General features: G+C 40.5%; 1 protein-coding gene across 4 annotated transcripts in view; it reads left to right on the top strand.

Moving 5' to 3' along the window:
- Nucleotides 1-20,652, top strand: part of si:zfos-943e10.1 (GRAM domain-containing protein 2B) — a 30,062-nt gene extending 9,410 nt beyond the window's left edge. The window contains exons 1-14 of one of the 4 annotated variants that reach the window (XM_034180022.1): nt 3,317-3,422; nt 3,454-3,569; nt 10,931-11,095; nt 11,706-11,769; nt 11,916-11,988; nt 12,074-12,177; nt 12,315-12,413; nt 12,548-12,619; nt 15,486-15,554; nt 15,676-15,760; nt 15,976-16,065; nt 17,478-17,577; nt 18,355-18,462; nt 19,478-20,652. In XM_034180022.1, the coding sequence (XP_034035913.1) occupies nt 3,490-3,569; nt 10,931-11,095; nt 11,706-11,769; nt 11,916-11,988; nt 12,074-12,177; nt 12,315-12,413; nt 12,548-12,619; nt 15,486-15,554; nt 15,676-15,760; nt 15,976-16,065; nt 17,478-17,577; nt 18,355-18,462; nt 19,478-19,496 (1,128 nt within the window). In that variant the 5' untranslated portion in view covers nt 3,317-3,422; nt 3,454-3,489 and the 3' untranslated portion in view covers nt 19,497-20,652. Of the gene's footprint in view, nt 1-3,316; nt 3,423-3,453; nt 3,570-7,860; nt 7,924-10,930; nt 11,096-11,705; nt 11,770-11,915; nt 11,989-12,073; nt 12,178-12,314; nt 12,414-12,547; nt 12,620-15,485; nt 15,555-15,675; nt 15,761-15,975; nt 16,066-17,477; nt 17,578-18,354; nt 18,463-19,477 lie in introns of those variants that run through there. The other 3 variants (XM_034180023.1, XM_034180021.1, XM_034180020.1) reach the window with 3 other exon arrangements.
- Nucleotides 20,653-23,639: the final 2,987 nt, after the last annotated feature.

Raw genomic sequence — 23,639 nt, 5'->3', positions numbered from 1 at the left:
GATTTTTCAGTTAAGTATGCTATATTGTTCAGTGTGTTTTTTTTGTGTGTGTTTTTTTTTTTGTCTGTTTTAAGCATGTTTATTGATTGATTTCCTAAGGTGTTGTGCTGTAGTCTATAGTCAAGACCAGATTGAACAACATGGTGGCCCTGTTTTAGTTGTTAAAATCACATTTATCCTTAAGGTGCCCTGACACTTGCGTGACATTGATCCGTGCACTTGCACGCACGTCGTCGTGACAATCCCACCTGCTGTGTTCCCAGCTTTTACGCCGTGCTTTGTGCCACCGGCTGCCATGCGCTGGATGCTGTGTATGTTAAAATAATTATTTCGTAGCAGATTAATCATTTTCTCTGCAAGTTGGCTGCTGAAAACGGCTCTAATCGCTTCCTGAATCACAGAGGACCGCTCCAGCCAGAGCTGTTCGCAGGCGAGCGCGCGCCAATGAGCTGGAGAATGCATTTGGAGCAGTCTAAAAAGGTAATTATTTGTCATGTTTACATTGTCATGGCTTGGTAAAACAGTTGCATGTTTTATTTCTTCTTGTGTGCAGCTGTAAAAATATGTTTATGACCGATTTAACATCTTGTTATAATCGTTCAGACGAGCTGCGCTCTGATGCAACCACTTGCTCTGTTCACTTCTTTACTCTACTTGAGGAGCTGCACGTAGTGCTGGCGAGCAGATCGCGCCACGTTGCACGACATTTATGCGTGAAATATTTCTTGAACATTTCAAAATTCTCTTTGCACAATTGCACACACCGATGCCCCTCTCACATTCGGTCTATACCAGTTAACGGCAAGTTTACTCTCCTGCATGATACAGGGTGTGCAAGTGCGTGCACCAAAGCCGTGGAAGTGTCAGGGCACCTTTACAATTATCTTGTCTATTTTTACACATTCAGTGCCTGTTAGCAAGAGAAAAAACATGAGCGTTTCTCTTCCTATTTGAAAGGCACCAAATGAGAAACAACATTCATGTGGAAAGAATTACCTGATGGCTTTCTCAGAGGCAACATCTGTCAAAAGTAGACTTGGTACATATCTGAAGCAAAGCAGAGCATTAATGCAATTCCTGAAGTAAAGCAGAGCATTGATACAATTCTGAAATGTGCTGCTACACTACTGGTGAGCTGGCATGCACTGACTAGAATTGCAGCTGGTCTTTCCATTGACAAGTCACAGAGGGCTCTGGTGTCTAATAAAGTCAGACAGGGATTTTATAACTTTAACATGCCATCACCACTGCTAATGCACTGTCTTTTACAGCAGTGTGAATTACATCCAAGAAAGACTCTCTGCTTCTGTGCCAGTTAAAGAGGTTGGAAGTGTGTACCATTCACTTGATTTGCATCTCAAACACACAGAAGCATGCGCTGATCCTCTGGGTCTGCTTCCACATGCAGTTTTCTTGCTGACTGGATCTTGGCAGGCTGCCACAGGCTGGATATTATTTTACCTTCACCACTGGCCTGCTTCAGGCTCTTCCTTCCCGACTGAGCTATTAAACACACACTCAGTTTTCAGTACAACCCAGAATAGCATTGTCAGGTTATTTTTTGTCGACTTTTTCATCTTATTTAATGGGTTGTGTTGACCTGCTAAATTAGTTTAAATTTTATCTTGTTTAGAGTGTAAAAATTTAAGACTGGACTGTCACAGTATTCTGCTGCTGTGATGTATCACCGGATTGGTTCACGCCACTTAAATGCTCTTCCATTTGTCTTGGTGAAGCACTGTTTGTGTTAGTGTGACTTGAACGAGTTTTGATGGGATGGTACAGAAATGGTGGTTCAAAAAAAAAGTGCCCACAGCCACCCAGGAGGGGGTGCTATCACACAACCTGCTAAGCTTATGTGCTCCTAGTTTAGAATTCATTTTTCCTTGTCAGCCTTACATGCAAATTCCAATTTTTTTTTTTTTTTTTTTTTTTTTTTTTTTTGCCACAATGTTTGCTGTGTGAAAGTTCAGACCTAAGGACTCCATATAGACACAATTTTGTCATCATAGACCAGCTGACACCTGCAGCAGAGCTCCTAGGATCATCTGAATCACAAGCTGCCAGTGAAAGACTCATAACAATACACTAGAACAAACCCCCAAAGACTTTCTGTCCTGGAATATATTTACTGTGTAAAGCAGACCATCACTTCTATTATGTTAGATATTCAGATAAAAAAAAAAAGGTGCAGGGCGAAATCTAAAAGGTGTGCTGAAGTGCCCGTGGTACTATCTGTGTCAATATTAGTTAATACTTAGAATTGATTATTTCATTTGTCACCCCAAGACTTCATCAGTAACCATTTTGACATGTTAACTGGAACAGGAAATTAAATTTAGTGTCCAGTTTGATAGTACTTTTTTCTTTTGTCTTGAAGACAAACATTGCTAGAACAAGTAGGTTTGTACCTCCTCACAAATGTTGTGCAAGTCTTATCTGTAGATTTAAACGGTAGCGTGACAAACACAAGATGGAACTAGTTCCAAGTAATCATACGTACACAAACAAATCAAGTTTGAGTTATTGATATCGGGAAAATGAATAGGTTTCCCCTTTTGACCACTTGGCTGTGAAGGAAGGTTTATTTTACTTTTTCACAATGTCATGCTGGTCAGGGCGGGCCAGCAAATTCTAAAAGTGCTGCTGCACTTATTTGCACTTGCGCTAAGGGAGTTCGAGAGACCATGTGATTGTAGCAAGTGTCAAACCTGGACCATTTGAGTTAAAAAAAAAAAAAAATCTATTAACTGCTCCTCTTATGCTCAGCCATGAGGTTTATAGAGTGAACTTGGCAGATGGCAGTCAGACGGGAAAGGTAATAAGTTGTGCATGGTGGCTGAATTGAGACAAATTTCATGAAGTCTGTCCTAGGCTGGATGGTAATAAAATGGCTCATTGTTGGAAAATGGCCCTCAGCTGGGCTTCTTGAATTTAAAGAAAAAAAGCTACAGTTTGACTCATGACTTTGCATTATGCATGACAAACTTTTTGCTTCCTGTCCCTCAGTAAACCAAGCTTTTGTTGCTTAATGCAGCCCCATTTACATACTATCTGGTTATTGAAAGCTGGCTTTTAAACTCACAATAACCTGACACTATTGCCCCCACCCCCAACATTTCTGCCGTCCCCCCTCCTGCTGTTTAATTGTTCCCGCCTACATAGCCTGCCTCAGAAAAGCTGGTGCTTGGATCACTCCAGGTTTGAAAACTAGCCAGTTTTGTGTGTGTGTGTGTGTGTGTTTTATTTATTTATTTGTTTTTTTACTTCCAGTTAGCTGTTCTTATTTCCTGGCATAGATAGGTTAGATACTCAGCTCTAGAGCATTCTGAAACATTGCAATAAAAGAGACCTTTATACCTTTGTCATTTGGCTGTCGATGCAGCAGATCTAAGTGCAGAAGATCAACTTGTGGATACTTTGTCAGTTGTCTCAACCACTGGGGATTGCAAGAATTTATACAACCTGGAGACAAAATTCCAGTCTGCCATGGAAAAGGGGAAAGAGCTGTTGAACCAACCCAGTTCTGTGGCTGAGGAACAGTGCTGTGAAGATCTGTCTGTGGGGAGGTAAGACCAGGATCCCCGATGATCAGTGCTTTTCAATCAGCATTTCATAGTGTAGACTAGCTTGTTTGACTTACTAATTGGGCTTATTTGAAATGAACTGGGTGTGCTTATTGGTTTGCTTGTGGGATTACTTGAGGTTGCGTAAGAGATTTTATGAGATTAAGTGGAAAATATTTCCCAAGATAGATGAAATTTTGGCATTGTGAATAGGAGTTATCAGTATCCACTGGTTAGTTGAAGGGGAACTTGAAACTTCTGAGCATCTAACATAATGTGTGTATTTTAAGAAATACAGACTCAAGACGGCGCTCCAATATGGAAGTGTGTTAGAGGTTAAGGCCTCCGTGTGACTATTGCACATCCTTTTATGATGAGCCACCTCCCATTTTGTCAATATGCAGCAATCACTAAGAATTTTCTTTTAATTATTTAAGTCTAGTATGTGTCCCCTCCTTTTTTTTTCTGTGTTGTTTGTAGCTTTGGACCTTTGCTTGATAAAGACGTAAGTGTAAAATGCACTAAAAATATAGCTTAAAATTTGATTTTTTTTATTTATTTATTTTTTTGCCTGGAATAAGGGCTTCATTGTGTCCAATGCACATTATGGTCAGCTTGGCTATAAAACGCCTATGAAATGTTTCCAGGAACCTGTGCAACAAATATCAACACTGCAGACCTGTGTGACTGGTTGGCTGCCAGGCCATGAGTGTGTTAGTTTGTACTTTTAAACATGCACACTGTGGTCCTAATGCACAGGTTGTGCCTTGCAGAACTTTATTCTTATTATTTTGTCTGTGTTTTAATAACGTAATGTGCCTGTTGTATCAAATTGAGTTCAGTTAGCAGTGATGTAATGACACAAGCCAGATCAGTTTATTTTGGCACGCAGGGTTCAAAGTCCAATACACTCATAAGTGTTGATTTGAAAGAATCAGAACTCAAAGTTCAATTTTGTACCTTGTTTTGTTTATTAGTTTAGGGAATTTGGGTTAGAAGGAAGAAAATTATATTCTTTCAAGATAAAATGTTGATGTCCATACTGGCACATTTTGTTTGGAAAAATAATAAAAAGTAAAAATGTTGTAACTAACTACAGTTAGTGCTGACAAATGCCAACAGCATACCCCCCGGTCTTAATGGCATATACAAGATTTTCTGTCTAAAGTTAATTTTGAATTGGTGATGCCCTGAGTTGAGTGAGTCTGCTTCATCCTTTTATTCTAAACAATTTACTATCAGTAAGACAGAATTATTGCATGGTGTCAGACAGAACAATGTTTACATGAGCCTAACAACTGATAATGAAGTGTCCCCATTCCATGATGGATTGGGATTTATCCAACCTCCCAGGGGAAAAAAACAAAACAAAAAATTGGCTTTATATATCTGCCGTCGGTCGCCCTGCTCTCTAAATATCTACATTGGCCATTGAAAAACCCATGGTGTTTGACTTTTTTTTTTTTCGAAGTGGCTACAGGTACGTACATCCGTATCTTCTGCGGGACTGCTAAAGGTACGGACCGAGGTTCACTGAGTGGACGTACGTGACACCGGTGGGAAATACACACATGGAACAAGCGGTGAAGCTCTTAACAGACACAGAATATTTTACATCCACTAATGCTTCAGCTGAACTGTGCTATTTTCTTTTTTCTCCCTTGTTTCAGAAGCCATAACTGGCAACTGTCTTCTAGTGTTAGCGGAGGTTAGCCTGTAAGCTCGCCATCGTGCTGATAATCATTTGAGTACATTTGTTTAATGAAGCTGCTGTAGTTTAAGAAATTCATCAAATGTAAATGAAGAAATTCATCAAAATATCAACGTAAATTGCGAAGGTGTTTTGCTTCTTTCATCGTCCATCCACCTCAAGTTCAAAGGCCCTGTTTTCTAAGCGAGGCGGAAAGAATTGTACGTGACACTGGACCTTTAGCCACATATGGTGCGGGTACTGACATATTTGCGCATTCTGATTGGTCGGTAAGACACCCTCCGTATCTTTAGAACGGTCTCTGTATATATGTGTCCGTACCCGTAGCCACTGCCTTTTTTGTTTTAAAAATAAACATGTATATGTCACATTTTTAGTGATGAAATGCTGCATCACAGCTGTAGCCCTGTTAGAGAAGGTTCATAGTGAAGTCACCCCCACTGTGAACTCGTCCCAGGTGAAAGTACCCCACTCTAGTAACTAGGGATGTGAATCTTACAACAACTCACGATTCAATTCAATTCCAATTCTTGGGGTGACGATTCGATTCAGAATCGATTTTCGATTGAAAGAGCTCTGAGAAATAGTTATATTACTTAAATGTTTATGTTTAAGAAAATGCAGCTTTACAAGGTTAATCAAGTGATTCTGAAGATGTAAATTTACTTATCCGCTTTGCTCGTTCAGAGTTGGCTGGCAGTTTAGCGAAGTGATTGAGTGTGCGCTGGTTAGTAGTCGGCAGAGACCGCTGCTCCGCTTCTTTTAGCTCCGGGTGACGCCGTAGCATGTAGTCTTGAAGATTTGAAGTGTTTCCGAAGGACTCGACTTTCATTTTGCAGATTTTGCTCACTGCATAAGTCGTGTCAAGCTCCTTCTTACGCAGCAAATAATAAAATCCAAAATGCGCCCAAACATTTGCCTTCAGCAAAGACGGTGCAGGCTGAATGAGCTCTTCACCCGCCATGCTAAGCTGCAGCACACAAATTTTTGAAGCATGCTGGACCCTCCCCTAGCGGGGATGCTGCAGTACGGAGGCCATTGCCTGACAAACAGTACACACAGCAAGTAAGCAAGAAAATGTTTTAAAAAATGTTTTTTAAAAATCGATTCTTGAACGTTTTGGAACGATTCAGAATCTTAATAAATAATTGCGATTTGGACATGAATCGAGGCATGGATAGCTGGAGTGGGGTGACTCCACCTGAGATAAGTTTGCAGTGGGGTGACTTCACTTGCTACCGTTAGAGAACCTGGTGTTTGCATGGGAACCTTTTTATAGTAATAGTAGCTCCACAAAATTCTTTCCCCAAACTTAAAAAGGGTGTATGTTATTAACAAGATTTAATATTCTGGAGTTTGTTTTTGTTTGTTTCTTTGTTTTGTTATGTTTGTTTGTTTTTCTCTTTCTTTTATGAATGTATAGCGTGACTAAAAACTGAGATCTGCCCCCTTGAGAGTTACAGGAAACAGCCAGAGCATGACTGTTAATGGTTATCTTTAGTGCCGAATAAAGAGGAAGCAGTTGAGAAGTCTTTGAACACAGCCTCTATTGCTTTGACACTTTAACCCTTTTGCCAGTATTGGTTGGGTAAACATCAACACTTAGAAACTGGGTCAAGAGATCATGACACCCGCTCCCCTTCCCCAAACTGGAGTCAGAATTTTCCTTCACCGTGAATTTTGCATCACACAGTAAATAAATTGAATATATGCAAATGGGCTTATTTCAAGCCTGAACTCCTGCATTTGTAACCCTGGAAACATCCAAAGGGCTGTTTATATCATGTTGTGATTTGAAGTTGTACTGCAGCCTAGGTGTGTTCTTCTGTCAGTCCTTGTTTCCTTGTGACCTTTATCCCAATTACTCAGGTGAGACAAACCGTATGAGACAGGTTTAGGTGCCCACTCAGCGCATTTTAGATTTTTTTTGTTTGTTTTGGAGGGGGTGGTGGTAAAGATGGTATAGTGTTTCTATATTTAGACCAACGTGTCACCATAGGTCTCCCCCCTATATGTCCTGGACAGTCTAATTACATTTTTAATACTGAGCTCACATTGGTGATTAAGCTGGTGTCGCTTTTTTTTTCCTGCCCTTCTTGTTTCCTCGTTTGTGTTCACTACATGAAAAAGACATGGGCCGGCCTGATCACTTCAGAATTTTCCTCTTTTGATGCACAGTCAAATTCCATTTAAGCTGAGGATTATTTAGTGGACTAATTTTCAGGGCTGGGCTGTGTTGTCTTAAACTTGTTGGTGCCTGAATCGTTGCACCTCCAAATATGTGTGAGAGAAGAAAGCTGTGTGCACTGCTTAGCAGGGGAGTGGTTTAAGTTTGACGTCACCCACCACAGAATGTCACCCCATTCTCAGCAATCTAACTTACAGAACATTGAGACAGCAACAAGTTTCTTCCTGTCAGGATGTGATAAAGAACAGACTGAAAACCAGCACAGGATTAATTTCAGAACTTCTTTTTTATTTTGGAATCCTTATCTTTTTTTTTTTTTTCTTGGTTTTGATGACATAAATACAGTTGGTGTAACTTTCACAGCCTTTTTTTTTTTTTTTTTTTTTTTTTAATCTTTCAAGTAAAATGCCAACTGTCAGTCGTTATAGGAGTCTCCGATCACCGTTTAAATTGTCAGGGTAAGAGGTTTATGGTCTGTTTCAGACGTTGGTGTTGGTTTGCTTTCTGGCAACTGATCTTTGTTTCTGAAGTGCGCATTAACATGTTGTAGTAAATCCTACAGTCTCCTCACAGTAACATGTAGTATATTTTAATTTGGCTTCAGTAAATGTCTCGCTAGCAGAGGTTTCACACTTCTGAAGCATGAGCTTGATTATAAAGCAGTCAGGAAGTGCAGGAAATTTTACAGTCACAGCAAGACCACTGACGCAAGTAATGCCTATAACGTTGTTTTATTTAGCAAAGGCTGGCTTTTCTTGGCACATCATAAAGATAAATTTGTCAGTGTCAAATGTCAATCACAAAACTTCTCATGTCAATGGAAATCGAAGTAGTTGGTGCAAAGAGAAATGGATGTTTTTCCTGTGCAGTTCACTTGTTTCCACCATGTATCACTCTCTTCCATTGTTGCCTCTTAAGATTTAGCTGACTTTTAACATAAGTAAAACTGTGATGAAAGTTTGATAATTATGGAAATCTGGATGGTGCAACCATGGCACTCTGTGCACATCAGGTTCCATCATATCTCAGAAGTAAAGCTGAGCAGATCCTGATTGGTACTTAGTTTTGAGACCGCTGAGGAAAGCTATGTCATTCTAATCCAGACAATTAAAATATATACAGTGAGGAAAATAAGTATTTGAACACCCTGCGATTTTACAAGTTCTCCCACTTAGAAATCATGGAGGGGTCTGAAATTTTAATGTATGATTTTTTTTTTTATATATATATATATATATATAATTTATTTGTATGTTACTGCTGCAAATAAGTATTTGAACACCTGTCAAAATCAATGTTATTTGGTACAATAGCCTTTGTTTGCAATTACAGAAGTTTCTCACCAGATTTGCACACACTGCAGCAGGGATTTTGGTCCACTCCTCCATACAGATCTTCGCCAAATCTTTCAGGTTTGGAGTTTCAGCTCCCTCCAAAGATTTTCTATTGAGTTCAGGTCTGGAGACTGGCCAGGCCACTCCAGGACCTTGAAATGCTTCTTACGGAGCCCCTCCTTAGTTGCCCTGGCTGTGTGTTTGAGGTCATTGTCATGTTGGAAGACCCAGCCATGACCCATCTTCAGTGCTCTTACTGAGGGAAGGAGGTTGTTTGCTAAAATCATGTAATACATGACCCCATCCATCCTCCCTTCAATAAGGTGCAGTCGTCCTGTCCCCTTTGCAGAAGAGCACCCCCAGAGTATGATGTTTCCACCCCCATGCTTCACAGTTGGGATGGTTTTCTTGGGGTTTTTCTCATCCTCTAAACATGGTAAGTGGAGTTGATTCCAAAAAGCTCTATTCTGGTCTCATCTGACCATATGACCTTCTCCCATGCCATCCCATCTGGATCATCCAGATGGTCACTGGTGAACTTCAAACAGGCCTGGACATGTGCTGACTTGAGCAGGGGGACCTTGCTGCCCTGCAGGATTTTAAACCATGGCAACATCATGTGTTACTAATATAATCTTTGTGACTGTGGTCCCAGCTCTCTTCAGGTCATTGACCAGGTCCTCTTGTGTAGTTCTGAGCTTCCTCAGAATCAGCCTTACCCCACAAAGTGAGATCTTGCATGGAATCGCAGACCGAGGGAGATTGACCGTCATCTTGTTTCTTCCACTTTCTAATAAATAATCATAACAGTTGTTGTCTTCTACCAAGCTGCTTGCCTGTTGTCCTGTAGTCCATCCCAGCCTTGTCCAGGTCTACAGTTTTGTCCCTGGTGTCCTTGGACAGCTCTATGGTCTTGGCTATGGTGGAGAGGTTGGAATGTGATTGATTGAGTGTGTGAACAGGTGTCTTTTATACAGCTAACAAGTTCAAACAGGTGCAATTAATACAGGTAAAGAATAAGAGGGCTTCTTAAAGAAAAATTAACAGGTCTGTGAGAGCCAGAATTCTTGCTTGTTGGTAGGTGTTCAAATACTTATTTGCAGCAGTGACATACAAATAAATTATTAAAAAATCATACATTGTGATTTCCGTGGTTTTTTATTTATTTATTTATTTATTTTTTAGATTATGTCTCTCACAGTGGACATGCACCTAAGATGAAAATTTCAGACCCCTTCATGATTTCTAAGTGGGAGAACTTGCAAAATCGCAGGGTGTTCAAATACTTATTTTCCTCACTGTGTGTGTATATATATATATATATATATATATATATATATATATATATATATATATATAATATTACATTTCATCAAATGTGCACTGTAGGCTCTTATTGTTTGGAAGTGCATCTGACCAGATGCACTTTTTTTCTCCTGGATCCGCTGTGGCAAGCCTGAACCACTGGGGGCAGTCAAAAGCAACCAAAAAAAAGGCTGGCTGGGAAGTGCACAGTTATTTGTATCACATATTACATTCACATGAAGACTATGCTAACTGGAGAAATGCTGTTGATAAGGTTTGCAAAACGCAAATTGCTCTTAGTACATCACTATTGTCATGGCACATGCACAACCTTAACCCAATGATTTCAGCTTGAAATTTTTCTGTTGCATCCTGTACAGCTTCAACATTGTGATGTCTGTCTTCATCTTGCGATAATTACTGAAGTTGTTATTGGATGTTGTGTAAGGAAAAAGTAATGCATTACCCTATCATTACCTAGTTTCTTTCATATGACCTGGCAGTAGTCTTTTGCACCATGTTAGCTGAGTAGTGTTATAAATCACTGTACACTCCATGTACGTTGAACTCTAATCACTTTTTAAGAGCAGAGTTTGTGATTCACTATTGGATTTTAAATAATGGTAAACTCAAAGTGGAGGTGGTCTTAAGAGTTTTAATCTTGTGAAATGGACATGATGGGATTCTTGAACAGAGCTTGAAGTAGTCTGTCCTTTTGTGATTTGTCAGTCTTTGTTATGACATTGTACTGTCCAGTTGTCCACACTGATTCTTCCATCATGATGTAATTCCAAAATAAAGCCATGCTTCATCTGTCCTTCTCCAGCAGTTACCCGGTAGAAGGCAGCAGTGGCGTTCTACCAGCCAAGGTGAAAAAAAGCAGGAGTGGCAGCGTGAAAAAGGTGGAGGCCAGGAAAGCCCTGAGCTTGGAGGCCGCTCAGCTGGAGATCCTGCAAGAGCATAAATCCCTCACTAGACAAGTAGCCATCAGGTAGGACCAAACAGGAGAAAGTACTTGACTTAAAGATGTGATCATGAGCCCAAAATGTAGTCAAAAAATCCAACATGAAAATTGTTTCTGTGAAGGCTCTGTTGTCCAGGTGGTTTCCATAGTAGAGAAGCTTGAATCTTCGACTGGACTCGGTTGATTGACATGAGGACGTTTCGCTTCAAGTAGAGAAGAATTTCTTCTCTACAAGAGTCAAGACAGAAGTCAGACTGCCAGAGCAAGAATTTTAGCTGAGGAAGCTTCTACGATTAGAAGCGAAACGTCTTTGCGTCAAGCAACCCAGTCCAGTGGAAGATTCAAGCTTCTCTACTATACCAACATGAAAATGTACAGTAGAGCAAATTAGCGTTAAAATGTAAATAAGATCACATGCATAACAGAAGTTTTCTGTAGTTGTGCAGCTGTTGTCAGTCATCATGAGGCAGACATACAGCTGTTTGTTGTGATGCGCACATGACTGCACACCATTTGCAGGCCGATTGTTTCCCATGACTCACATGGTGGGGGGAAGTTGTTTGTGTTCTCAGTGTTATTACATTGGAACATGCGGCAGACCGCTTTTAGTCAACAGCTGTGCTGCTTGTCTCTGCAGGTCGCAGACATTTGAGGTGGACAGCAGAAGCTTTGAGAGCACTGACGACACCGGAGCACAAAGTGTAAGTTAGCCGGCATTACAGCGCGCCTGTGTTAGACGTGCAAATGTGTTATTAGCGCGTGTGTGTGTGTGTGGGCGGCCTCTCTGTTGAAACACTTCACTGCCATTTCTTTCTGCATCATTAAGTTCTTTTTAAACTCCTTTTAGAGTTTCAAGAAGCACAACAAGACATTCCACAAGTTGTTTCCAGACATTCCTCCAAGCGAAGACTTGATTCATGGTACGAAAACTCAAAATAGGACTAAATGCAAAATGAGTGAATGACTGAGCTGCAGAAAACTAAGGCGTCTTTCTTCATTTCCCAGCATACATCTGTGCCCTGCAGAAGGAAGTGCCCTACCACGGTCGGCTGTACATCACTGACAGCCATGCCTGTTTCTACTCCTCAGTCCTGCTCAAGGACACTAAGGTAGGCAACAGTTAAAATCTTTCCCAACAATAAATTTACTTGTTTTTATATATATATATATATATATATATATATATATACAGATCCAGATGTTTCCCCAAATAAATATTTGTGTGGCTGTGAAATTTGTGTTACAGGTAGTGATACCGGTTTCTTGCATCCACATGGTGAAGAAGCAGAACACGGCTTTGCTGGTACCAAACGCCCTGTCGGTTCGCACCACAGAAGGAGACAAGGTCAGTTATCTTTCATTCTTCTCCTTCTTTTATGTTCTCTTTGTAAACATCCTGTGAGCTTATTCGACAGCTGTAGCTCAGTCTCCGTTGTTCCATTGTCTAATGTTGCTGTCTGTCTCCCTCTCATCCCGCAGTACCTCTTTGTTTCTGTGAGGAACAGGGAAGCTTGTTATCGGCTGCTGCGTTCGGTGTGTACTCAACTAGAGGTGAGCTCACTTGGCTTCAGTGGGAAAATTCTGCATATGATCAGAAAAAGAAAAAAAACCCTTGGCTGTGCTAGTCCGTGTATCTCTGAGCCACATTTGGAACACAGATATAAATGGGTTTAAAGGATTGATGGATGTGTTTAAGTAGGGCTACCTCAGTTTTGGCCCACCGAGGTCCATGTAACAAGCTCTCCAGCTATTACTAAATTACTGTTGAGCAGATTAAAGTATTTATTTCTTATTTTGAATTTTATTTTTTATTTATATTAGTCCTTCAAAGGAAATAATTTGGGTTCTTCTGTGCTTAAGAAAAAAAAAAATTATTTCGTGCATTTGAGAACTGCTGTCCTCGTTTGGAGGTGTTTTTGCAAGTGTAATTGTTTGCACACGCAAGCCTTCAGTAAATCAGGCTCTAACAAGCCTTTGTATTGGCTCAGTAGTGGCTGTCATGCAGTTGCCATTCCAGCGCTACACTCCTTGACAAACATCAATTAAAACTTGAAGACAAAACAAATATCCTGTTCCCATACTTGGCTCAGAATTATACCATGATATAAGTTTTAGGATGTCGCAAGCAGCTCTAATTTATAATGTCTTAAGCCCCTTTCACACCGGGCCCACTTCGAGTTGCATCGTGTGGCGCCATGACGACGCCATGTAGAAGCAACCCAGTGCCAAGACGATGTAGCTCAATGCCAGAACAGGGATGCAAAGGACGAAGCAAATCAGACGCCAAAAATTAAACATGTTTAATTCTGTTTGCGTCCTGTGCTCGACACAGAAATTAAGTGGTTTCAGCGCAAGTCAGAGCAACGCGACGGCACTCAGCGTGACTGGAAGTCACACCCTCACAATACGATGTTACCTGATGCCAATTTATGATTCCTGCTGTGTTCCAAGGTTCCCGCAGTATAAATCACGCAGGATTGTTTTATCCCATGTACACAATGCCGTAAAACTACATGCTCAAAAATAGTACAGAAAAAAAATGCTGCTGATTGTAGCTGCTGCAACTCCTTGCTCTTCTCTTATAAATTTGTTTAAATAAAGTCCATAAAAGTCATGCTCACAGACTGATTGCCAGAGACAGGACATGTCCATATCAAGTCCAGACATGTCCACATTTACTCATGGACAGTTCGTGTGCGCGCATCTCGCGGTCAAAGGGGGAAAGATAAACTATAACAGAACTCAGAGCGCAGACCTGCATCACTGTACAAGAACACATATACAGTAGAAGAGAAATCAGAGTGCACAGTCTGTCTGCAGCAGAGAACCTGCAGGCTGCATCCTCACCTCCTCTCTCCCCACTGCTGTGCGCACCTGACGCAGACATTCCTGCGTCATCATGACGCCACATGAAGCAACTCGAAGCAGCCCCGCTGTGAAAGGGGCTTTACTGCCAACTGCACCACCAAACTGCATTATGTTACAAAGATCAGAAACTTCTTTCATGCTTAAAGGGCATATCTCACTCCAGTCAACACTGTCTTTTAAAAAAATTATATACCAGATTATAAATTATTATTCCCAACTCTTTAACTTGTGCGAGTCCTGATAAAGCTGATACACGTAAAATAAGCCGTAGTGCAGATTGACAGCCATTTTGATTTATAGTCATGATGTAATGTCAGGCACTGACTTTTACCTGTCTGAAAGTCACTGAAGAGAATCCATGGTTAGATCCGCGTTTTGAAGACCGTTCTCGCGCTGTGCTGGGCTTCACTTCTGCAGTCTGTCTCAGAGACACTCAAAACAAAATATAACGCAATGCTAAAATGCCCTCAGCCATATAAGCACTGTGTTCTTTAGAATTTGCAGTTGTTTAAGTAATTATTAAGTTCCAAAAACTGAGTTTGCAGCTGGCAATCAGACTGTGATGTGACAGTGCAGCTCTGCTCTGATTGGCTGTCACCCCCGCCACTCAAAAGCTAAAGTGAACAGATTGAACGCTAACATCTGCTAAATGTCTTTTAAATCACTTGAGAGCTGTTATTAGGTTCTAAAAACAGCATTTTCAATTTTTGAAGTGTGTATTTCTCACTCGATTTTACATAATATATGAGAAACATGTTTATAAACACACAAATCGAAGCAGTTTTGGAGAGACCAGCCACTGACGCCAATGTACAGCTCTACTCTGATTGGCTGTCACACCCGCCACTCAAAAACAAAACGGAACACGTTCACACAGAATGTCAGTTTTTAACCTCTCAAAATACCTCTTAAAATATGTCAAGGTTAGCCGTCTTTGAACTTTTCCAAGGTCTGTGGAAAAGTTCAATTCTTGAACATTCTTTGTTCAAGAATGCTCCCTGTGAGTTTGAAGACTGTGACAGTAATAGAACTGACTTATACTGAGCACAGACAGACGCCAGGTCTTCACAATACCCGATGGCCATATGTTGGCCTCGGGTACTCCCACTTTCCTCCTCTTTGGAAAAGCTGCCCACCTAATAAATTTCACTAGTCATGTGACTACATCCTTCTAAAACACACATTTTAACCATTTTGACGTATTGACCCATCAAAAGTCCACAAAAACAGTTAAACAAAAAACAAAAACAGAAATATTAAGTTTTTTTCCCCCATTCATTTCAACAGAGAGCCTCAAGGGGCGTTACCCTACATGATGTCATCAAAATCCACATTCCTCACAGCTTCATGTTTCTGAACATTTATCACCAGCAGGTGAAATCAGGCTAAATTCCTCATGTTTATGACTTAATTTATCAAGGCACCAGGTACCAAAAATAAAATGCAGTACATAAATATTTTCACAATTCTTTCTTTATTTAGAATAGTCAACTCATTTGACATTTTATTTACTAGTGTGCACTTTAAGTTGGGTATTTGTGTCTTGCAGGAAGGCAGTACAAACAGCAGCCCTGTTTTCTCTTCAGCTGAGAACAGCTTTGATAGATGCAAACTTGTGGTGAGTTTAAACAGAATGCACCAAATAGTCTAAACTCAGCAGAAAAGATCCGTCCTGTTCTTGTCTTGCACATATTTGTGTTTCGTATGTGCACCATTTCTTTAATCTCTCACCTCAACAGGACTCCAGCCAATCCAGTTTGGACAGCTTTGATCAATGCGATGGTTCCGATCTGCAGACAGGAAAGGACGAGTCTGTGCACAGAGGTGAGAGGTCACCGTGGATCCCACATGATTGCGTGACAAGCAGCGAACTGAGTGCAATTAGCCAAAGAAGGATTGTATGTGATATGTTAACAGAGCGGTTAAAAAGGCCGTGCACAGATAAACGCTGTGGGTTTGTTCTGTGGCCGTAATCGTCTCAGACCTGCGCAGACTGATGTTTATTTTTATTCTCCTGCCTCTCTTCACTCCTGCCCCAGAGCCAGTGTCGGATAGGAGCAGCTCCATTTTCCAGAGCCATCAGATGCAGCGCAGCGACAGCTCCTCTTCAGAAACACTGTCCGTATCAGGTAATGGATTCACACCACACACAGGCTGGAAAATGCTTGTGGTTTCTAATTTGCTTTGCTAAGTAACTAATTATCATTTTAGGTACTCTACAGTCCTGTGGCAGATAGGTGCTGACAAATGCAAATTTGTAAAGTGCCGTGTACTTACCTCGTGTCTCAGCATTTCCTCAAAAGTAGTGAAGCATTAAAGCCCCTTTCACAGTGGTGTATTCATAGAGCTGCTCATTGTGGCGTATCGTCTACGCCAAGTTGAGCAGCTCTCCGCCCACTTTTAGCAGCTCTACGTCGAGTTTTTTCTCCCTACGCAGCAGTATGTTGAAGGCTACGTATGTAAGATGGAAGAAATTAAACATGTTTAATTTTCTTCGGCGTAAAGCTCTGAACACAGTTTTAAGCAGGTCTGTGCAACACTGCGCTCCTGTGCACATCCAAAAACTTGAGTGTGTGAATCCAGAGGAATCAGCTGAGAACATGAGCGCACCTGTGTCTGCTCAGAACAGGGAATCGAACGTCATCTCAGAAATCCAGAAACAGCAGTTCTGTCTGTGTGTGTGTGTGTGCGTGTCTGATCAAACCTCTGTGACTTTAAAATAAAAGCGCACTCGCTGCATGTCGGTGCGCTCATCAAACGCCCTGTTTGATCAGGTCTGATCAAACCTGAATACGCGCTGACTCTTTAAAATAAAAGCACTGTCAGTGCGATCATCAGACGGAGCTTTAAAAGTTTCGAGTCACAGCACTTCATTCACAGCAGCCTTTACCACAGCCAGACTCAGCAGCATCTGTACACAATAAAAATGATCCACCAAGAGAAAAAATAATAATAAAAATAATCATGTTAAATGACTCTGTTTCTGAGCCGCACCACACTGTGCAGTAGAGAACAGAGCACACTTCCACAGAGGCAAAAAAACGGCAGCTTTGGCTACATACGTGGCAGTAATGAAACTGTAAAAACCTGATGATACAGTCCACTGTTTTCCAAGTGCAATGATGTGTTCTGCACAGCCAGCAGGAGTGAACTGGGTTTAAATAGCGGCATGGCAAGGTACACGCGACTGTGTGCACACATTAAAAAGTGAACACACATTGATCTATGAACAGGAGATCTATGAACACGGAAAAAGGCTGAGTACGTGCGCATTTCGGGCGTTTTTAAATGAAACACAACGCCGCAATACGCAGCTTTATGAATACGCCAATGTGAAAGCCTCTCACTGAATACTGTGGAGCAGGAGTTTATTCTGTAGATTTTCTGATCTTGAGATGTGAATTCTTCCACAAAATGTGTGCTGCGCCATGTACAGTATAAACGACACAAAACCAAATGGTACTGTACTTCTGTTACAGTATACACAGTGATATCCACACTGGCACTTTTTATTTATTTTCTTTTTCTTTCTGTTTTCCAGGTGGATCATGGGTATGGAATGTGACAGGAAAGGCAAAGTCCCTACTGGTCCATCGAGAGTGTAGCACCCTCAACACCCTGCTTGTCATTTACTTGATTTTGTGAGTTGCACTTTTATTTTATAAAACCCACCACAAGCATCTGTATGGGGGAGATATGCTGGTGCAAGGGTGTGAGCTTTCTTCCCCCCCCCCCCCCCCAAAAAAATAAATAAATAAAAAGCTATGCTGACGAGTTGAAACATTTCATCTCAGTCCTTTCATTTAATTAATTTACTTATTTAATTATTTATTTTAAGCGCACACAAAATTTGTTTCGTAACAGCTGCTAAAAGAGAAATACTCCAACCTGAAATCGAAAATGAGCTTGGTCTCGCTTGTGACAGATTTTAACATTTTGGCAAATGCAGGCTTCCTCATCCGTTGTCAGGGTGACGTGATGAAGTTTGATTGGATTTGTGTTACACCATGCAGTCTGCACGCATCAAATTTGGAGTCTTGCATAAGTTGCATGAATCCTGTGTGGCTTGCATGTTGTAAGATTGCTGAAATCTCAGTGTATAATAGACTTAATGGAAGCAAGCAACTAGTACGAAGGACAGAGTGGGTAGTTTTTCTACTAAATATAACCAAACTAATCATTAAAATCAGTACAACTCCCACAGCCAGAGACTCTGTATCTTCTTTAGTTTTAAAAGTGTCATCTCTGCTGTCCATGTGTGACTGCGCAGTTTATTGTCCAGTGATGGTGGTGTAAAATATAGACTTAATTAAAGCTACAAGGCATGATTTATTGTCCGCTTAAGTTTCCAGGTTCTACTGATGAATCTTAGTCACAGCTGATTTAAAAAATATTCCATGTGACTTTTTGTGTTTCAGGGTGGTGCTGCTGCTGCTGTCATCAGGCTACATCGGCCTGCGTATTGTGGCTCTGGAAGAACAGCTGACATCTCTTGGTGCTCTGTCTGAGTTCAATCTACAAAGGGAGTAAGACTTCCTTTCTTTGAACGATTATCTTTTTCTTCCTGTGCTTCATTTGACTTGTATGACTTAAATGCATAAACGCATCAGAGCAATAGCTGCTGGAAAACCAAAGAACAACCAGAAGATCCAGTAATGCGTGTTATTTACAGTGCTGTGCACAAACCGTTGGCATAAATATTTCATGAAGCAGCTATGCAGCTGCTTCTGAATGTAAAATCGGTTGCAGTCATATTTAAACAAGGACTAAAAGTAAACATCTTGGAACTTTTTCGGCTTCACCGGCTTATTTCTTTTCGTGAACATCATGTCAAATCAATTTATTTATTTGGGTTAGCTTTGGCACCACTTCCCACACATGCACTGGAATGTGCCATCAGGGTTTTACTCATCTTAAAAAGTTTCTTACTTAGTAAAATGTGCTTCAAAACACATTTGGTCATTGACCTCTTGCTGACATGCTAATGTAAAAATCCATCAAAACACACTTAGGGCATTTCCATGTAACTCGCATTAACGTTTTTGGTCACTTTTCAAGTTTTTTTGTGTACCCACACATATAACTTTTTAGACACTATTTCTTGCATGCATGTGCCATTTGACACAAGGTGTGAAATGACATAAAATAAGATAAATCTTGAATTCGTCTTTTAATTACTTCTAATTACAGCGTGACCGGCGTTACACCAAAAGTCCTTTATTTCCTGAGGGGAAAAAAAGCCTAATTTTTTTTTGCCTAATTTTTCCATTCAGCATGGAAATGCCTTGTATACTGATGATGAAAGCCTTTGCATAGTAATTTATCTAATTTTTTCTGGGGAATATTGACAAAACAAGTACAATGTTGCGAAGAATCTGACATTCTGATTTCTTTGTGTATTTACACTATTTACATTGTTGCACATTTGCTTTTCTTCTTTTAGCAGAAACTGACACTCGTGAATTTCTGTGATACATGTAACTTAAATACTTTTGTGTATTCAATGAAAGCACTCCTCTGCTTTCCTTGTCTTTTGCGTAGGTACCATCAGGACACGTGACCCGTGGTGCCCACAGGAGACGAGTTGACGTGATTAGAGAATGATTTTTGCCTCTTTCCAGCAGCAGAAATGGACATACTCCCACTGTGTTCCCAACATGCTCTGCGGTGGCAACTGCAGGACTGACCAATCTGTGCAACTCCAGAAACAGCTAGCTAACCTGAAGGGCTATACTTCCTCTCAATGCAGTCAGCAAAAGACTCACCAGGACTTGGTCACACGGAGCCAAAGCCAAAACGCACACACTCATTGCCTGGCTGCAGTGCGTCTGTGCTTCAAGCCAAAGCCAACAGGCTCAAACTACGAGCAAAGTTCATGGGCGTTTTTCTGTTTCACATCGGTGAAGTTGTTCTTATAAAACAATATACATAATCTTTGTTCTGAGCATGCAGTGTGCACAGGGTTATACCAGTCAGCATTAGCCTGCTGACTTTCATTTATTGCAGTGCTATGCATAGCCAAAGAGTTGCACATATCTTGCATGAGTGCACGAATGATATTCTAGCTCCAGCGTAACCTCAACAATATATGCAGTTAAATTTGTTAGATGTGGAGTACTTCTGCTGGAATGGTTAAGATCTTCCTAATCTGCCATGGGTTGAAGTGATGGCCAAATGAGGCCTCGTGAAACATTTCCAGGTTTTTCTCAGTCCAGTAAATGAGGCCTCATGAAACATTTCCAGGTTTTTCTCAGTTCAGTAGATGGCAGTCTCATTTAAAAAAAAAAAAAAAAAACTGTAAACGCTTCATAAGCCTTTCGTTGGCCATCACAAATTATGACTGAAACCTTCTGATCAGCACGCCGTGGTGGTCAACTTTCTCTGGTGGCACCATTGATCACAGTATTAATGTATTTGACATGACTTAAACCCATTTAATGATCAAATGCTCAGAGGTGACGTCTCTCGGGTCTCAACTGGAAAGCATCATCAGTGCACAAATGTTTAATACAATAAGTCATTCAAAGGCAAGTGCAGCCTGTCGTGTAACGTTCATCATTTGACTGACACTGTATTTGTATTCTCCCTCCGGTCACCTTGTGGAGGAGAATTTAAAGTCACATTCACTTTAAAGTCGAAGTTTTAAGTGCAAAAAAAAAAAAAATGGTCCCAAAAATTCATTTTCAATATGCAGGACTTATCTTTAAGTGTAGCAAAAAAATGAATACGTTTTTAAATGGATCTTTGTGTGTGTGTGTGTGTGGGGGGGGGGGGGGGGGGGGTGGATGGATGGTTGGTTGGTTCAAAGGGGAGAGTGCACTTTGATCAAGAAGGAATGACTAAGCTGGTGTTGTGAAATTGTCTGCCGGTGCTACGATCTTTTAATGCGACTAACTTGTTTTCACTCAGGGGTGACGGGTGCTTCTGGCTTCACGATTTTACGTTCAGAACATTTGTTACTTTGGGAGCCTGGGGCTTGTGACAAGGTTTGCTTATTTGGCGTACACGTTGGCGCTGGTGGTTTCTCATGTCCCTTTGAGAATAAGTTTAGAGTTTTACTCGAGTGTCTTAAGTAATGTCTCTGCTCACCCGAAAGTTTTCTGTTTGAGAAATTGTCATGTGACATTTTAAAGAGGAGACACAATGACTTTCCACCAGCCTGCTAAGCCGTAGCAGGCTGGTGTTTCGAGAGGACTGTATGTGTTTGGCTCTTTTCTTCTTCTTGTTTTTCTCCTCAACCACCATACCACAGTAACATCAGTCCTCCTGCACACATCCTCTGTCCTCAAACTGACTCAATGCAAGAATTTAATGGGCAGTGTTTGTGTAGTTTTGCACTATTCAAAATGTAAATATCTAAGAGTTGTTAATGTCTTAATTCCGATCATCATTCCGATTTATATATTTATTTGCATTCTGTGTCATTCAAAGTAGTCTCTGTGAGATGGCTTTGCTATTGTTCAAAATAAACCAGATGTATAAAATTAAATTTTTGTTTCCTGTCCCTTCTGTTGCTCACATAGTCTGGTCCATGACTATTTGGACAGTGACCATTCTTGTATTTTTGGTTGTGTACATCACACAAGTGGAGTTGAAATGAAAGACAGTGTAAGTGCAAATGAAATTCTTCTGTTAAAGTCCACTGTGGTGGTACAATAAATACTCCTGCAGCGTTGTTTCACTGGCTTCCCTCACTCATCTCCTTGCATGATTTTTGAACATTGCTCCAGACAGGTTTACCATGCAGTATCATACGCTTTGTATTTTGTAATGATTGCAATTATGTTCCTAGCTTTATTTACTGTCCCCTGACTTTTCTAAAGAAAGCTGTATTTGTATTAAAAATAATTTGTCTGATTACCTATGGCACTTGAAAATGGGTTTAATTCTGAATTGATGATACTTTTGTTAAGTGTCATGAATTAAACCTGAGTATTGATGCTGGTTTTATTTAAACTCCATTGTTGTGTACAGATGCAAAATTACAAAATAATCAGTGGCCAAATGCATATCCACACAACTATTGGGAATAATCGACTTATACAATCCTAGTCCAATGAAGTTGGGACGTTCTGTAAAATGTAAATAAAAACAATACAATGATTTGCAAATCCTCTTCAACCTATGTTCCATTGAATACACCACAAAGACAAGACATTTAATGTTCAAACTGATAAACTATTGTTTTTTTTTGTTGTTTTTTTTTTGTGCAAGTATTTGCTCATTTTGAAATGGATGCCTGCAACACGTTTCAAAAAAGCAGGGACAGTGGTATGATTGCTGATTGCTCTTGTCCCTAGTACGGTCTGGAGCTGGCTCAGTTCTGGTCTAGACAGCAACACTAAATCCATATTGGGGTTGGTCCATTATTTTTCCAAAAGACAATACGGCAAATGAGGTGAGACCAGTTGGGTTAGTTGATGATTCCTGCCATCGGGGGAACTGAATTTTTTGTTGTTGTAAATAATGACTTTATATTAACAGCGAATTAATCAAATTTCTGTCAATACTGTGGAATAGGGGTGTAAACTTTGGTTGAGATGAAGTTGGTGTGCAGCAGGGCAGAACTCAAATCCAGACAATATAACTGGCACCAACAATACAAAAAGTGAATTATTAACTATATTTTTGTAATTAAATAAGCTTGCGTATTTAAGAAGGTCGTCACACTTGTCAAATACATGTTGTCTGATTTGGCACCAATAAATTTCATAGCTCAAGTATCAGGAGGACAGTTAAATGGTAAATGGACTGCATTTATATATATAGCGCTTCTCCATCTGCATCAGATGCTCAAAGTGCTTTACAATACTGCCTCACATTGACCCCGATGTCAGGGTGCTGCCACACAAGGCACTCACTACACACCGGGAGCATCTAGGGGATTAGGACCTTGCCCAAAGGCCCTTTAGTGATTTTCCGGTCAGACTGGGATTTGAACCGAGGATCCTCTGGTCTCAAGCCCAACAGCTTAACCACTAGACCATCACCTCCCCAGTTGTGAGTTTGTACCTTTTTCCTCCTTCCACAGAATGAAGCCTTTCTCCTCGTGTCAAGGCTCTGTAACTCACTGTGCTTATTTGAGGGTTAGAGGTTAGGGCAGGGTCTCTTAGACAAGCAGTTTATGAAATGAAAATGTTTTCTCTCCCAAAGATGTTTCCCAAGAGTTACTTTTCTCATTTTTAAGAGTTCAGCATACAGCTCCTTAGGGAGGCAAACTATTTCTATGGTTGCTTCCAGCGAAGAGTAAAATTCCCTCTGTGTGTATTTTTTCAGTCTTTCTATTTTAAGGTAAGGAATCATGAAAATTAGGCACAACTACACCATACTTTCAGTTGGGTTTGTCTTTTGGTCTTTCAATTCCTGCATTGATGTAATTTTTTCTACCCTGAGGAGGTCATTACTGTACAGAACCTCTGTTCGCTTTCATGCGTTCCAAATCTTACTCTACTCAAACAAAATACAGTAAAACTCACCTACACCCTCATTGTATAAATCGGATACTCGCACTCACCAGACAAAAGCAAAAGTCCCAATTTTTTTTTTTTTTTTTTTTTTTTATGGTTTTCCATGTACAACCCCAATTCCAATGAAGTTGGGACGTTGTGTAAAATGTAAATAAAAACAATACAATGATTTGCAAATCCTCTTCAACCTATATTCAATTGAACACACCACAAAGACAAGATATTTAATGTTCAAA

This window comes from Thalassophryne amazonica, chromosome 10 (assembly GCF_902500255.1).
Source record: "Thalassophryne amazonica chromosome 10, fThaAma1.1, whole genome shotgun sequence".
Classification (NCBI taxonomy): Eukaryota; Metazoa; Chordata; class Actinopteri; order Batrachoidiformes; family Batrachoididae; genus Thalassophryne; species Thalassophryne amazonica.
Note: the sequence above shows the minus strand (reverse complement) of the source record. Positions and strands in the feature narration are given on the sequence as shown.